Source organism: Haliaeetus leucocephalus, unplaced genomic scaffold, assembly GCF_000737465.1.
Source record: "Haliaeetus leucocephalus isolate CR32 unplaced genomic scaffold, Haliaeetus_leucocephalus-4.0 Scaffold1, whole genome shotgun sequence".
In the NCBI taxonomy this organism is placed as follows: Eukaryota; Metazoa; Chordata; class Aves; order Accipitriformes; family Accipitridae; genus Haliaeetus; species Haliaeetus leucocephalus.
Window position 1 is genome coordinate 4,795,220 of NW_010972437.1, and position 17,681 is coordinate 4,812,900.

The following is a 17,681-nucleotide window of genomic DNA, read 5'->3' on the forward strand; positions in this document are numbered from 1 at the left end:
ATTATAACGTTACAAGATTAAAACATTTTTTATACCTACGTGTGGGAACAACTATGAACCTTATTACATTAGGCAAGTCAGTCTTAATCTTTCTCGCAGTATTGCAGGAAACAGTTTGTTTAAACACAAAAAGGACTGGTTTGATTTCCAAGAAAACAGGACATACTGCACTTGACTAGGCTTATCTTCACCACCGGTATTTGTTCAGAAGGCTCAGGACACATTCACCTTAGCAAGGACATAGTACACATATGTCCCAAATATCTCACCATCCTGGAACGTACAAGTAGCATAGCTACACAGATAAATACCAAGGATAGGAATATGGCTCCTGCCCCTAAAGTAGTATCTACATATGATGTTGCATGACATGTTAGGGATGTGCTGGTAGAGAGTAAAACAAGCTCAGGCATCTTTTCACTGACAGCCAAAGCTCAGGGATCCTCTATAGCCAAAAGAAAACCAAGAACTGTTGTTCTCCCTACTTTATATATAGGCATAGATATCTCAGACATATAATGAAATTTTGGGCTTTGAAAAGCTTTCGTAAAGCAAATAAATGCTGTCAGGGTTAACAGTTCTATCTTGATTTAAATCAAGTGTCAGAAATCGTCAGACCTTTCGTTAATATTTTTTCCACCACGTTTGAGATGAGAACTAGCAACACTGGTATGTCCCGTGCTTCCAGCTTCACAAAGCAAAAAAGTAAGCTCTAAGCCTTTTCACAAATTATATCAGAAGATTTTCAACTTCAAGAGAGCCTGAAAAGGGTAGATGAAACCCTTATTTCATGAGCAATCTTCACAAATATGTACATACATTTATTCATAGACTCCCTACTGGGGTAAAAAGCAGACAGCTGCTAAGGTTGCAAGTGTTCAGTTCAGCAGGGAGGCCTGCTTAACTTTGCATCCTGTTGTAGGTGTCAGCACTGTCAAAAGAAATTACCAGTGAACGCTTCAGGAAGCATACTGAGAAGTAATCTATACAAAAAAACATTAAAGTTGTGTTTCTCATTTTAATCTGAAATTTGAGAGTATGCTTCAAAGATATTGAATCCTGTACAACAATTACTACTATTGTAAATCAGTATATAGTGCTACCAAATACTGAAATTTCACCAACAACTCTTTAAATTTACTTAAATTTCTTCTACTCAAAGATATCTGTTAGGACTTAAATAAAAAGAATGTGGCTTTTTTCCCCAGAGATAATTAAGCAAATTGACCTAATGCATCTGCTATAAATAGGGTTATAGGGATACTTTTCAAGCCAGGTTGTTAAAATGCTCTCTTTTGCAATTCAGCAGATTTTTCTACTGTTTTCTTATGCATTGTTTGGAAGAGGTGTAGTAACTGGCTAATTCTGTCCAAATGCATCCTCACTGGCATTATTAAATGACATACTAAATGAATTAATTTACCAACAGAATAATTGGCAGAAGGCAGAGAGGTCTGTGATCAACTTAATGACTCAAATGTAACTTAGTCCTTCTCAGTACCTCAAAAGTCAGCAGCAGCTGGGAACTCAGGTTCTAACAGTCAGTTCAGATCTAAATAAAAAAAATTTTTGAGACTGCTACAGGACAGTAGCAGCATGTCAGCTATCCTATAATTTCACACTGTTAACTTGGGTATCAAGTAGTAATTAAAGCAAGAACAGCTGTAAAGAAGATTTTTTTATCTTATTTTATTTCCTAAGCAGGAGGGAAGAGGAATGAAAAGGGAAAAACGTTTTCAAAATCTCACTGTTTCTTTGGAAAAAATATTTTTAACTGGCCTTTGAAAAAAGACAATAGTTATGTTCTGAAGTATTACTGAACCATATGAGAAATTATTCCTTATTCAACACTCACAATGCTTTAGGTTTGTCCTTCTCATTCTCATACAAGCTAGGTTTGAAGTAGGTTCCTGTGATTTTTATCCCAGATCCCCATTCTCCACTGAAGAGACCTTCAATATAATCTCCATTTGGCAAGGTCAGTGTTCCCTTGAGAGAAGATAATAAAAAATTTAACTGACAAGGAAAGAGACTTTTTATTTAGATGGTAACAGTTTACAAGTGACAAGTTGTACAAGTTAATTACAAGTTAATACCAACCTTTCCACTCAGAGTCCAGTTATCTGAAAATTCCCCCTCATAGACTGTATCATCCTCAGAAAGCAGGATTCCAGTCCCCTATAAAGAGAATCATAAAGAACACAAAGTAGTAATTACAACAGAAGGCCAGACCACAGATCTAAAGATAAACTGAAAAACCTGTTCCTAATTCTTAGCAAATTATTTTTTTAAAAGCAGTTTCTGAAGCAGTCCTAGGTAAAACAGAGCAGGGATTATAAAGACAGTTTAAAAGCCAGGACAATGGAAGATTAGAAGAACAGAAGGTTTACACAGCCTAACATACACTTACCCACCCCAGAAAGCTACCACACTTAGAGGAAAAGTCACTACAGCACAGAGTCCAGTGTTCAACTCACCATCATTTTGTTGGTGCTGAAGGCTCCTTCATAATACAGTCCAAACTGAGTAACCACAACACCATTGCCTTGGCAAAGATCATCTTGCCACATTCCCATATACTTTTCTCCTCTGAAGAAAAATGAGTAGGGAGAACACAGTCTAAGTAGTACACTTATATCCTTTCTTTGGCTTTACTGCGATATTTGACCGTTACAGAAACCACTAGAAGAGAGTCATACAGCACTTGCTTCAGGTCTGTCAATCTAGTTTCACTAGCTTCAAGGAAATAAAGACTCTTTTTGATAGAAATCTACTGTAATGAACTTGTTTCACAATTCACATTGCAAATTGCCCACATCCAAGCAAACTGTTCCTGATGATCTGAAACAATGCTGAGGCCCCATTAAGTCCAATTCCTACCCAAAGGAACCTGAGCAGTTCCTACAGCACATAAGAAACAGGGAAACTTGTTAGCTGATCCAGATTGGCTAACATCTAAGACTTAAGTTGCACATGAAAGGCGATCTTTGGCTTCATCAGGCATTTACCCGATGTATTTAACAGTTATTTAGAAAAGATGCAAGTTTATTTATATAGGCAATTTTTTTGCCAAAGCTTTTGATTTCTTTACCTAAGCTCAGATGACTCAAATTGGGAGGGTAATAAATGAAAGAAACCAAGCTGTTCTACTGGGGGATAGGAGGGAGACCTACAAAGTCATACATGACATTTTGAAAATATTAGAGCGCAAAAACTGTAAGGAAATAGTTCACATTGTAGAAAGTTTCTGGATAATAGCCTAACAAAGGTCATGCCATAAAAAAAATTATTAGACAATTAAAAATTGCTCACAAGTAAACATCAGCCTCCTTCAGACTGCTATTTAAAATACTTTCTTATGTGTGTAAATCCACAGAGGTCAGGCTAGAGTGTTTGAAACTAAGTGCAAGTCCCAAGTATTTTGAAACAATCTATTTTTCCAGTTGTCCTGAAAAAGAACATGTTTTCACCATACAAGTAATAATAAAAAAAAAAAATTAACTTGTCAAGGACTTATGTTTGCTTTTAGAGGGAAAATAGTGATTGATTTAATAGAAGCCTGCTTATTACAGAACATTTTCCTTCTAGTACCCAGGAAAAATTATGGTCATAGTAAAGAGAGCAAGCCCAGCCATTAATCTAAATTCAGGGGTATCTTCCAGCTGATTGGACCCATAACCTAGCAGGATGCTGGTCTGATTCATCATGCCAGCTACAGGGGTCTCTGCTGGGTGAAGGCTTCTTGAAGAGACAGATGCAGCATACTCAGTTACCAGGATGGAAACATAATAGAGTAGAAGTCCCCCTTGCTCAAATGACTGGTTTGCAGTAACGACAGCAAGTTATAAAGAGTGTCTGCAGCTATTCCTTATTTGTCTGGGCTGAAGAATAAGAAGTGAAGAAAATGAATCCTTAGGCCACAAACACATGCACATATCCTTCCCTGAGACCAGAAGGAAAACTACCATGAGGGCAGCTCACTCATATTTGAGTAACTCTGGAATAGAAAGAAATGCCACCCCCCCCCCCCGCCATGAACTACCACTGCATTTACAAATTTGGGAGGTGAGACGATCTGTGAGGAAAGCTGCCATCTCAGTAGTTTGTCCTAGGTAAATAAATGACTAAATAAAGCATGTGGAGACATCTTGACACTAGAGTTTAACCACCACCACCACCACTGAGAAAGACGAGATGCAAAACTGACATCAGGAAATAACCTAGACATGCTACAATAGCTCTGTTTCAGGAAAATATCCACGTACACACTCCCCCCACACCCCCTTCGCCTCCAGACTTTTTACTACTCTGCTTTTTAAGCGGGCTTTCAGTTAAACCAAAACCAGTTTTCTTGGGCTCTCAACAAAAGCTCTCTTTTCAGGAAAAAACAGCATTAAATTGGTGACTGAAAAAAACAAACTATATTGATCCGTGTGTGCTCAGAGAGTATTCATTTAGCGCACATATTTAGTGCGGTTTTGTTTCTGAGACCATCATTTCACTAATCTGCCCTGAGAGAAAGCATCTTCCCTCTGCTGCATTGACAGAGTAAGTTGATGGAAAACCTGAGCACAAGCTGAAATTTACCTAGTCCTGTATATCCATCTGATTACTGAACATCCCAGCCTTGCAGGCCTGAGATGAAAGAATACTCCTCCCATGACATTCATAAAACTTTCAGCACTTGCACAACAAGATACCATATTCAGTGCTAATTTTCAGGCAGGAGCATGATAGGAAAGCAAGGCAAAAAACCCCAAAGCAAATCAAAACCCCCCACATTTACTCCAGAAGCAGCACCAAAAAGCAAGTCTCTAGACCCAATTCTTTAGACCATCATCCCAAAAAGCCTACTATAAAGAGGAAAGGAAAAAAAAAAAAGAAAAAAAAAAAGAGACATGCACTATTACTGCTTCTAACAGATCAAATCCTTTCCTACTCTTTTTGCAATTGCATGTCATACCAGTGTTTTAAGGATCCATGGAACTGAAGCACTACCTTGTGATATCATCAAAAACTCCATAACCGCTCTTCTTATCCATTGTCCACTGTCCAATGAACATACTGGGAGAGGAAGAAGTCAGCTTCCCACTGCGTAGCAGACCATGCCCATGACGCATGTTATCCTGAAAACACCCTTCATACACCTCACCAGTAGCATAGCTGTAATGAAAGAGAGAGTAAGATTCCTATAGTCCACTTTCCTGATGTGGGTTTGGGTTTTTTTCAGTTGATTTGGGTTCTTTGATTGTTTGTTGGGGTTTTTTTTGTTGTTGGGTGGTTTTTGGCTTTTGGGGGTTTTTTGTCCCATCCCCCGTCCCCCCGCCAAACAGATTAACCCTCTCTTTTTCCTTCTAGGAATTACATTACAGCCACATCAAGCAGGAACTATAGTAAAAGTATATTTGGGAAAAAGTGAGCCTTTAATACAAGCCTTCTGACGCTTTGTTGTTTCAAAGCCACTCTCTCCCCAACAAGCAAGGCCATTAGAGGTTATATTTATTTCTCAGAAGAAAGAATCCTCTATTATTTGAAAGGTGGTAGCAACATTAGGACAGACATTAATAACAGAACACTACAAGTATGCATCATGAGCCATCTACCAAAAGCAAAGCAGAAAATAAGCCAAGCCAACTATAACCACAAGTCTGAAATGTAACAAGAAGGCGACATACAGAGGCTTGCTAAGCAGTGTGCCAGAGCATCAGCCCTGCTCTCCTGCAATGACAGCAACACAAATGCTACGTTACCTGTAAACTCCATGCCCACACATTTTGCCTTCCTTCCAGTACCCCACATAATGGTCATCCTTATTCAATGCTTTGTTTGGCACTCTGTATTCACCATACCTGTCAATGCATGGAAATGGAACACAAGCAGCTATAATACTAACGCATTTCATTAAAAACAGGAGCAGATATATATCACAGTCCCATTCTAAAATCAGAATGCTCTATATAATTTTCAGAACACCTCTTTCAACTACAGCACTTACAGATTATTTTTTTAAAGAGAAAGCAGGAATTCCAACATCACTAGGTCAATTTAGTCCATAGTGCTTTTCTCCTGTTTGACTGTGGCATGTTGTAAGTATTCCCCTCTCTACCACACTACAGCATTTTTCTCAACTTTCTAAAGGCCACAAGTCTTCTCGCATCCTAACACTGCTTCTACCTTTGTTGTCAGGACTTAATTCAAGCACACCTTTATTCCAGGGAAAGATGAAAACATATATCTCTACAGAGAATATTTTTTTAAAAAGATGCTTGCTTCCAATTATGCTCAAACAGTGGTACAGAATTGTTCACAATTTCAGTATGCCTGAAAAGAATGAGACACACAACTTTTATTTACTGATTTTAATCTTCTGAGGAGATTAAAATCCAGTTATGAAGGTTCTCCAGAGAGCATGTGTACCCCAACCAGACATTACTATTGTTAAGTGTTGAGACTGTAGCACGCATGCTGAAATGCAAATACATGCATTTGATAATCCTAGCAGTTACAGCTAAATACCAATCCATTTATTTCTGGTGGGGATTGGTTTGCAATATTTCCATCTCCAACAACCCTAAAATCACCAGGGTTAGTTACAAATGACCAAAGCTCTAGTCTGGTTTTATAGTTTGACATTATACCAATAGCTAAGGTGCACTTTAAAAAGCTGTATGCAGCCAGACCACATTTCAATTTCCCCTCCAACTCAATACTTTGAAAATACATCTGGAAGCCAATAGGACTTCTCATATATTTTTATCCTGCCCAGTACAGACATGTCTGCTCACAAGATTCATATAAAAATGCCTTTGGAAAGAAGTTAACCTCTTAGCCTCAGTAGTGCCTTAGGCAGATTCTTAGCAATGAAATCCATAGATTAATTCAAAGCTGTGTAATAAATTATTAAATTACTTTCAAGAGGTCTTATTTGTTTCACCAGATAAGTTGATAATGTCCAGAACTTCCATTCATCCTATTTTCAAACTCCTCTGTACTAGTTATCTTAATCATCAGGATCACATTCTCTCATTAGTTTTGTTTTCATCACCCAAACCCTGAAGTCTTCATTCAAGATTTTGTTGTCTCCTTCCCGAATTACTAAACCCTTGCTCTACCAGAAATACAGCAAGGAAAACATTAGAGAAAATGCATCACTACATTGTATGAAAGGCATTACATTTTCTAGAAGGATAAAAAAAAACAATACCAGAACTTTTGAAAGAATATTGCAACACAAAAAGTTAATAGTTGCCTATACAGCAGAAAGTTGACCACAGACTTTTCAATTGGCTTCCTCTGCTTAGAACTTTACACCCACCTACCCATTCTTTCTCCTCCACTGTTTTACCATTTCCTTCCTCCATCCTACAGCTGATTACCCTAATTAGTTTCAGCTTTTATGAAAGAGCAAATTTTTAATCATGCAGTTGCAGAGTCTGTTGTGAAGAGAGCCAGCATACCTCTGGATAAATGAGAAATTATCAATATATAGATGTATCTTGTTAACATACATAGCGCTGAGTCAGTAAGATTCACTGCAAACCCTTTCAAGGTTTTTGTTATTATCTTCTACAGCAAAAGGTATTTCTTGCCCTCTGGCTCCACAAGTAGTGAGAGGATCTTACCCATCCTCCAGTCCAGTCCGGAAAGTCCCAGAATACATTCTTCCATCTGCCCACTTTAGGATCCCTCTGGAAAAAAGACAAAGCCATACATGTGTATAAGATAATCATTTCACTTCACACTTCCCAAATAACTTCTGTGAGTAAGCCTACTTATTGATACAGCAACCACCTCATTTTGTTTTCAACTGTTATGTTCAAACGCTTTTACCTGCCATGGGGTTTTCCCGAAAGCCATCTCCCATCATAAACAGCATCCTTAAATCGAGGGTCCTTATAGAAGGTGTATTTGGCACTGCGAGAAATTGGAGGTTCCTGTCGTGGCACATTCGCACCAGCTCCATATAGAACTAAGTCAGAAGTCCCTCTAAGGGCCTGATCCACTGCTTGGCTGATTGCCCTCAGCCACTTGGTCTGAAACAGAAAGTGTTTCATCACAGAATTTAGCTAACATCTGTCTTTGCCTTGAATCTCACCTCTGCAGCAACTACAATAATCTCCATCGCACTCCTCAGTAGAGTGTTGTAAAATGGAGCACTGCTACACTCAAGCACAGTGTATAGTCAACCTGCATACCAAGTTGTAGGAAGACTTCATTCTTGGTGAATACGTAGATGATACTTCTCCCTATTTGGTTTCACAGTAGGAGAGAAAAACTCATTCATATTACTGAAGCCATGCAAAATTTGTAGATATGCCTACCTTTTCCTGTGGTGTTGAAGAAACAAGAACAAGCTGCTCTTCTGGTGTTGTAATCTTCAATCCATTCCTACATTGGGGGGGGAGGGGGGGGGAGTATTTTAATCTAGTGAAATTTCATACTGAAATAGGCAAGGTTTTTTAGAGCATGAATATTGTATCTTCCCTCCACCACCCCAGCTAGCATTCACTTTAATATTAAAGTTGGCAGTCAAAAAAAGCAGCAGGAAAGACTACTTACTTCCCTCCTGACTACCTTATTCTTTCTGATGTTTATACTTTTTTAAGACATAAAAATACAGTAAGTTTTCTGAAACAGGAGAGGTAGACACAATTGCATCCAGCCAATTCCACTCCTAGTTTACAACAGTTGGTTACAAAATGCTCATCCTCCCTCCCAAGATACCTATTTCAGCATCATAAGCAAGAATACTCACACATTACCAGCTTCTTCTGAAAGAGCTTCTACCCACAGTGTGGACAAGGGAAAAATATGGTGCGTTGAGAACTGTAGGCAAGGAGAAGAAAAAGGGAAACTTCACCAGGTACTTATCCATTACCCCTGCCCTGCCCCATGCTTTTTCTGAACAGTTTTTTTCCTTTCTTTGAGGACTAGGGAAAACTGAGCATTACAGGCTCCTTACATGCACCTTGTTCTGAGAAATAGCCAACCGAAACCATGCCAATCACCGGACAACAGCAGTCAAACATTAAACAAAAAAAAAAAGTACAAATAAATTTGAAATTATGTAAACAAATGGTGCAAAAACTTAACTTCGCTATATGAAAAATAGGTCATGTTGTTTGAGGCAGAGAAAAGGTTTTGTTCCTGGACACAAGCTGGCTTACCTGAGCATGTACCAGAGCATCATTAAAGAGGATGAACCAGTTTACAGAGAATCTTCCAGCATGCTGTAGTGACAACCCCCGATTGCTGCTTTCACAGATTAAACGACGCTCTGGCTTCCGCAAGGAATCCTACAGGTAGGGTTAAAAACAAAATTAAGGTCAGTGCTACTTGTCTTTCATAGTAAAGGCCCAACCTTTCTAAAGTTAAAGAATGGTACAGGAACACAGATGAGAAAAGTGAGAAGTGCAACTGGGACAGTACCATCAGTAATAGACACGGGGTGTAATGCTAACAGCAAGAGATTCAAGCTGCTAATGGACTGACAATTGTCATTATACCGTCATTTTCCCAGGAAAGGTCTTCCAGAAGCCAAGTGTGTATTCTGCTTCTTTCCTTTTTCTGCTAAGATGGACAGCAAGGCTCTCATAACAAGAACTAGAATCCTGTAGCTTCTGGTATTCTGGAGATGCCTATAGGGCACAAGGTAAGACAGACCTGAGAGTGTTTCTGAACACCTGTACCAACAATACTAACCAAGCTGCAATGCAACTGCTCATTTTATTAAATCGGCACCAAATGCATGGCAGTTGGTCTGGTTAATAAAGTAACAGTGAAGGCCAAGTTATTTTCTTGGTCACATGTTCTGTTGGTGTGCTGGGAGTTCTTAAAATCACAGAAGTTCCACGAACGTTGAGAGGAGAATGATTAATATACAATTACATGATCTACCTTCTTGCAGCTTAACAAGCTCTAGCAGAAGTAGTGCCAATAATTGCAGGGGTAATACTTTAAATGACTATATAGGGATAAACGTACAAGCAGTTATTGTTCCTGCTTAGTCATCTTCCATTTCAAAAGAATGCAATTATATACATCCAAATGGGTGGTATTACAGCCAAGGATAGCTACAGTAGTGATGCCAAATGGAACTGAAAAGCAACAGGCAAACATCAGAATAATATATTTGCAATTAAGTACTCAGACACAGAAACAAGTTCTGGCAGGGTAACAAATTTCTACCTGTCATGTGATCTGTGCAGGCGTGGTGCAAGATTGCACAAATAAACTTGCATGATCTTCCCTGCAGCAAACACAAGTCAGAGGTAGCTTCTCTGAGGACTAAGCTATTTCTAATTACCTGGCATTTGCTTCATGCAGTTACTTCCGAGCCCTAAGTTTCATGTGTATATTTATTCAGATACAGATAACAAAGCCAGCTTACCACTTCAAAACACGTGGCAAGCTTTAACAAAGTTCTAGCATAATTATGAAGTCGTCCAAATGGCATGAAAAACAGAGCATTCAGAACTTCCACTAGCTGGAGATTTTCCTCATTCTTCTCAGACAGTTTCTGTAACAGCTCCTGGTTTTTACTCAAGAAGTCTCTAAATGATGGGACCATTGGGGAACAGAGGGAGGAGAGAAGAAGAAAGACAGCAAGACATCAGTGATGTTTTACATAAATGAGCTCCAAATGCCCCTTTTTGGATTACCATAAGCCAATCAAAATTATAAAGACAATTGCATGCTGCTTATTAATCTATTCCCAATTTAGTTTAAGGAAGTACAGTAATATAGACATGTAGCTCTAACAACTGCAACACAGGACTTTTTTTTACTTCTGGTCTCACATGCTCAATCATTAAACTGGTTGAAGAAAAAGTTGACCAAGTTACCCCACTTGGAGAGTAACTCACTGCCTTTTTCCCCTTTAACACTTGATTAGTAAAAAAGCTAACAGGTGGAATGACTTCCCCATTACTGTTAGAGTAGTAAATTTCTTAGACTGGTGATTCATACAAAAAGGCCTGAAAGAATTTTAGCTTTGCTCCAGTGCACTTCCCTAAGCATATCCAAATAAACTCTTCCCCACCCCTGCTGTTCAAGGCAACTGACCAGTTTTTCCCCTAACTAGAAAAATTACATCCTACCTCAAAGAAAGGCAGGAAATCTGTTCAATCCTCAGTCTGATTTCCAAGAGGGAGAACTAATCTAGTTCAGAGAAGAAGAGGGAAATGATTCTGAAGACAATGCATTACCACACAAAACCAGGATTTCTTCATTAAAAGGAAAACAAACCTACTTTTCCCTCTCCTTCACCATATCTCTGTGGACACATGTGCTGGCACATATGACACATCTGCATTAAAACACATCCAGCTGGGAAGCATTTAAACCACAAGCTGCAAGAATCAGGTGAGGCTGAGAAAGTAGGCCCCAGGGACAGCGAAACAGATCAGAGAATTGCACAGCAGGGTCACTAAGAATTCTACATGATTAGCAAAAGGCTATTTCACACATCAAAATAACATACCTTGTCTAGGTCTGCTACTGATATTTAAGAACTCTCCTGTTCAACAAGCCTGAGGAATAAAGTCTTCTTTCGAGAGAAGACCATATTTCTTAATTTTAAAGTTAACCATCTGGATGGCTTGCATTTTTAAAGTGCTTCAAGATCCTCACATGGAGGTCTCTGTAGAAAAGTGTCAAATAACAACAGATTCATAACACTGAGTATAGCTCATCTACTCTTTCAGAGGACATGCTCAAAAACCTGCCAACAATGGAGACTTCTATTGAAGCTAGCACTTTTTTTAAAGCTGGGACTATTTGTAATGCATTCATACTGCAGAATATCCATAAAAGACAGGCTGACATTGCTAACCATTGACTTAAGACAGGATCCCTCAGGGAGGGGGCAGGGGGGAAATTCATCATTATCAGCAAACATATTCTTGACTTCCCTTTGCAAGTAACAGGACAAAACTTCTAAGACATCTCCTCCCTGAAGTTTCAGAACCTGAAAAAGTGTTATTCACCTAATGAGACCCTGGCTGCAGTAGGAGAAGCTGTGACACCTGACAGCGACAACTGATGTGATGAATTCAGTATAAGTAAATTTCAGCATCCAGAACTTTTCAGTACTAATCATAAATAAGCTCATACTTGAACTAAGATTTCCTGTAAGTCACCCTAAAAATCTTGCCCAATGCAGAAAGATTCTCAACATCTCACTGCAGAGGTCCTCAGGTGCAGAAGACTCTTTGCATCAGGTACCCTGGTGTTTCAAAGAACTTTCAATACCATCGGTTACATTACATTCAAAGTGCTCCATAAACAGCTGTAACAATTACTCCCAGATTACAGAATTTAGGAAGGAAGGAAAGCTGGCAATTCCTCAGACGAGTTAAAAATATACCCTCACTGCAACAACTTTTTTACAGCACTAGAGTCAAAGATGCACAGTGTCATTACTTTATTTCCTAGACAAAAATACTATTGAACTAAGAAAAAAGCTTTACTTTATGATCTATAAACTTCAAATATACTTTCTCAGGCCTTAAAGGCACAATTCCTTCCTCACATTTAAGAGCACCTATGCATGAAATAGAGTAAAGCAACCTGAAGAGGCAGACAAGATACATGGGCAGAAATGTTATTTTAGCATAAGTCTAAAGCGCTTCTATAAACTTAAAGAATTCAAATGAAAGTGAATTCACATTATCTACTCTTACTAATTCTTACAGAAAAGTTTGCTGTTCTGTATTTTCTTGACAGCAACATTTGAAAGAATAAAATACTAACAAACACTGAATAGATGATGAAAACAACCTCAAGACTAAGTTTTCAAAAAAATCATTATCTGAAATCTATTTACGTTTCTTTCAAGGAATTTACAATAATTTATGCTTTTTTTCCTCCTTTCTCCACCTTCAGGATAAAGTAACTGCTCATTCAGCAGCATTTAACCTAAACTTTTATCACAGTTGAGAAGAAGTAACTTTTTCTTCACCTGATGGAAAAGGAATTAGTGTACTAGAGTAAGCTGAGACCAAGTCTCTGCATGCTCATTACTACACACATACACACACACAATTCTTTAAAGCACAGTTCTTTACTAATTGACCAAAAACTCCAGAAAATGGTAAAGGTTTGCTTACATTGCTGGCTTTGCAAGGAGCATAAATCCTCCCATTACGAGGAAGTTTGTTACTGAAGTACAATACCTAGAATAGGGAAGAAAAAGAGCTTCAGTTACAAACTAAGAACATCCCTGGAGATAGCAACTGTTGTCATTTCCACCAGTTTACCAATGAGATCTGTAGTATCTTTTACTATACAAGTTATCTAAGTACTTGAGAAAATATTAAACAGTGAAACACTCAATGTTACTGGAACACTGAGTATTCACTTTCCACATGAGGATAGAACATGCATTACTATTCCACATTTCTCCTGTCATTAGCAAAATGCAGAGGGGTTACTTTGCAAATGAAACTTTGATTATTTTTGTTTGTTTGTTTTTGTTTGTTTCCCCCAAATTTGGGCATGTACAGAATATGCCATCTGTTTTAACAATTAAAAAAAAAAAGCACCTTTCTCCAAGGGAAGAGGTCTCAGCTTAGCCCAATTAACAGATAATACTTGTGTTGCCTGACAGATCCTTGGAAAATGGTCAAGGCACTATGCTGAGGAGCATGCATAGGTTCTAATGCTATACACAGGAAAACGTGTAAAGCATTAGAAAGCAAAGGGGGAGAGCAGAAGACAGGCAGTAATAATGAGAACAGAAATTAGGTATTTCAGTCTCTGACAAGGAAGAAGAAGAAATTATGAAACCCTTCTAATCTCAGTAATGAGAACCAGTTCTGGAAATCCAGGTTACAAGAAAACTGAAGTCAAAGACTAAGTAAGAAAGGGAGAAAATACATATTTACAATTATGAACAACCCATTTGATAAATGGAGAAGAAAGCTTCTTTTAGGGTGATATGGCATAAGTTTATCACTGACCCAGTAAAAGTTGTAACTGTTGTGCCTGTGTTAGAAAGAAGTGCAATTAGCTGCACATTCTAAATGCTACAGCATAACAACTGAGGTTGATGATCCTGAAATTTTGTTCCCTTAGAAATTTTCAGGCGTCTGGTAACCAAGACTACATTCAGAGAGGACATTTTTAGACTCTCCCCTCTGTCAAGCCAGTGTTTTCCAGAAGCCTGTAGGTATTAAGTATGATGAGACTTCTGCTACATTTGGATGAAATTACCCAGCAGCTACAAAAGTTATGGAGGAGAAAGACAGCAAACAGCATGACTGCATAGACTTCCTCTCCCAAAAGCATTAAGCTAATAAAAATAATAACCAGGATAATTCAGACTTAATTCTGAGCACTAAAGCAGCTCTGTCGTTGGGGTGACAGGTGTAATGCTAGCTAGTTAGCAGATATCAGGACAGAAGAATCGTTCTTCTGGGAGACAATTTTTAGTTAATGACTATTGAAAAGGCATTTTGTAACCACAGAAACCCCCCAAAGGCAGCTTTACTTAGTAGCCTAGCCATGATAACTCTATTACATTATATTACAAGATCCTTACTATTAACTAACAAACATGTCACTTTTTACAGGTATATATGCAGCAACCGAAGAAGAGTTTGTATGTAGTTTTACATGAGGGAAGCTGAAGCTGTCCAGTGTACTCCACTGGCAAAGACTTTGAAATATATAGCTCACTACAAAATGAATTAGTTTGTGTAAAACCCTCCATACATTTTAAATAGCAAGAATACAATTTGCACAACAGTTACTTATGTAGCTTTCCTTATGATCTACTTTTCCCTAACTCAGGGCTTGTTGTAGTCAGTAGATAAAGCCTGCAGAGACTCAAGATGAGAGGGAATTGGATACTTGCTCAGTGTAACTATCCAAAAAGAGACTGGAATGCTTCAGGATGGCCAAGCTCCTGGCTTCTTTTACTCCATGAAGAAAGCTACTTAAAGAAGCTCCATGTTGACCAATGAGATAGCATAGCTTGCTGAACCTGCTTGCCATTTCCTGCAACAACTGGATTGTACTTGCATTGCCCAAATTATCTGTAACAGACCAGAAAGCAATTTAGCTTACCTTACAAAAGAGCAGCACCCATTAATAAGGGAATTACCACAAGGTGCTGTTTAGATGTTTTATTGGCAATTTCACCTCATGGCTACATTATCCAGAATCAGGAATTCAACAATTTCAGACTAAATACAGCTCAAATAATTAAGTTATTTCAGGTGAAACAGTCAGAAAAAGTGCAAATACTAATAACATAGTGCAGATGCCAAAATGCAGCTGTATTTCACCAGTTCATGCGAACAGGGGAGAAGAGTAAGACCTTAGCTTTATCTTAAAAATAGATAATTAATTTAAATTTTGCATAAAGAAATTTGTTGTGGAACATAGGGGAAATAATATCAAAGAAAATATTAGAAGAAATTCTTACCTAAACCTAAAAGAGGTCTAAGAACCTGAGATTTGATCTCACTCAGTTTGAAATAAAACCTTCTCTCAGTAGAAGCCAACTCATGCAAACTGGCAATATATCCCATTACGTTTTTGTCTACTAAGACCAAACAGTTGTCACCACCAGCTATCACATTGCTTATGTACCCTATCTGAAAGATGAAAAAGAGAAAAGAAAAAACAGCAGCTTTAATATTTTGCTTTTTACACTCCAATTTAAAAATAGGGCAATGCAGAATAAAGCATATCTTTAGGAGCACTAAGTGATAATAAGTATTAGTTACCTACAGTGACAAACAATGCATTCAATACTGGCTTAATACAAGAATGATAAAAATAGAAGAAACATTTATAGTCAATGCTGTTCATTTTCCTGGTACTGACAGAGCCTAAAAGACAATAAATAGACCATCTTTTAAGGTGACTCATACAACCATTCCATATTTAAGAGATAGTGACCTTAAGTTCAGTCACTTTCAGAATTGCAATATACTTCATGCTTCTATCAGCAATGTTGATATTAAATAGTATCATTACATCAGCTACTTCTCCTACTAATTAGGAAGTGAGAATAACAAGGCTTTAATATTATGACTCTGCTCTGAACTATAGTCCTTTCTGGACCTGAAAGATCTCAATTTATTGATAATAGTATTAAAGTATCAATAAACTGGACTAATATTAATAACTATACTAACACCACAAGTGGTATTAGTAGGTATTTGCTTTCCACAGTAGTTGGAAGGAAAATGCTTCTCTAAGGTCAGCACAAGTGCTACTGATGCTTTGTGGCTCCTCACTAATTCTGGTTCCCATGCAATACTATATAGTGATTCAGTGTTCGAGCTCTACTTTTATTTCCTTTGTTGCTAAATAGAGGATTCCTTAGAAACGTTGAGCCAGAGTTGTTCAACAAGCAACTCACAGGCCAATTCTGATATGCAAGAGCCTATAAGTCACCCTACAAGAAAAGGGAAGGGAATGGCTAGCAACAATCTTACAGAAGGAATACAAGTGTGTGCATGTCTGCACGCACATACACGTGTGCGCACACATGCACGTGCATACGCATGGAACCAGTGCCTAAATCCCTGTGTCCCCTCAAAACCCCTCTCCAACTGCTATTCTGCTCAATCTAGGGAAGTAGCAATGAGACCCAGAAGAGCTGAGACAAAGAGCTGCTTTCTACCCTCACCATCTCCTTTTTGTTACCTTGAACGCAGGCTGGTCTGAAATCAAACAAACAACTTGGAAAAGGACATGCAGAATACACACTCCCCTACCTCACACTAACTTCAAGGCAGATATGAGATTCAGCTTCATGAAAAAAGTTTGCATAGGGGCACCTCCTCTCCCCCATAGACATGCAAATGCACACTTCAGTGCCTTTGCTTAGTTCCCTCTTTACACCCATGAGAATGGGAGGGGGAGGGAAGGAGATGGTGCAGAACTCTGGGACCTTCCGCTTACTCACAGACAAGATGCATAGGAAGCAGAAAGGAACAGAGAAGGCAGTGCACTCAATCACTTGAGAAACAACAGGAAAATGGAGAGCAATAGCAGTGAAGAATAAACACATGAAGACTGTGGTGAAAACTGCACAATGTAAGGGTGCACTTCTGCAGCATGTGCATATGGAATGAAATGGATTAGACACACAGGAAACACCTCCTTGTCTCTCAAAACAGAAGGAAAGACCAAGAAACAGGCAGGGAAGAGAACAATACTAACTAGGCCTTCTCTCTGCCTTCCATAAGCTGTGCTCCTGATTTGACTGCTAGGAACCAGTTACTTGACTTGACACCCTTAAAGCTAGTTGAACAACCAGCATTCTGCTAGTTCCAAAAAGCATCAGTATGATTTGCACTAATTTAAAGGAAATACCACTCACCTTACTACAGGATAGTAACAAAACTGGACTCTTAGTACAGCTATTTTCATACAAATTATTTTCTTCTGTTGTCTCCCGGCCACTGTAATATAATCCAGGTTGGAAGTCTTCCTCATCTGCTAAGAAGAGGGAATAATCTAGTCCTGCTGCTGTACTCCAAACACCATCACCACACACCTGAAGTTCATGAGGAAGGAAAAGACATTAGAAGTCATCAGCTGAAGAGGAGAGTACTTAACTCTTCTCAACACACATGCACATAATACACCTGCCAAAAAAGAGTACTGCAATAACTGGTAATTTTTTAACTTCATCTCATAACAAATACATTTCTTGCAGG

General features: G+C 38.5%; 1 protein-coding gene across 1 annotated transcript in view; it reads right to left on the reverse strand.

The window, feature by feature from the left end:
- The window catches only part of ALS2 (amyotrophic lateral sclerosis 2 (juvenile)), a 37,388-nt gene that overhangs the window by 9,149 nt on the left and 10,558 nt on the right, over positions 1 to 17,681 (reverse strand). The window contains exons 8-23 of the mRNA XM_010564889.1: positions 17,342 to 17,518; positions 15,431 to 15,602; positions 14,858 to 15,038; positions 13,110 to 13,175; positions 10,391 to 10,553; positions 9,507 to 9,638; positions 9,168 to 9,296; positions 8,756 to 8,826; positions 8,322 to 8,388; positions 7,831 to 8,033; positions 7,623 to 7,688; positions 5,751 to 5,849; positions 4,999 to 5,163; positions 2,478 to 2,589; positions 2,101 to 2,178; positions 1,856 to 1,989 (exon numbers count right to left, since the gene is read on the reverse strand). Coding sequence (XP_010563191.1) covers positions 1,856 to 1,989; positions 2,101 to 2,178; positions 2,478 to 2,589; positions 4,999 to 5,163; positions 5,751 to 5,849; positions 7,623 to 7,688; positions 7,831 to 8,033; positions 8,322 to 8,388; positions 8,756 to 8,826; positions 9,168 to 9,296; positions 9,507 to 9,638; positions 10,391 to 10,553; positions 13,110 to 13,175; positions 14,858 to 15,038; positions 15,431 to 15,602; positions 17,342 to 17,518 — 2,015 coding nt within the window. The remainder of the gene's footprint in view (positions 1 to 1,855; positions 1,990 to 2,100; positions 2,179 to 2,477; positions 2,590 to 4,998; positions 5,164 to 5,750; positions 5,850 to 7,622; positions 7,689 to 7,830; positions 8,034 to 8,321; positions 8,389 to 8,755; positions 8,827 to 9,167; positions 9,297 to 9,506; positions 9,639 to 10,390; positions 10,554 to 13,109; positions 13,176 to 14,857; positions 15,039 to 15,430; positions 15,603 to 17,341; positions 17,519 to 17,681) is intronic.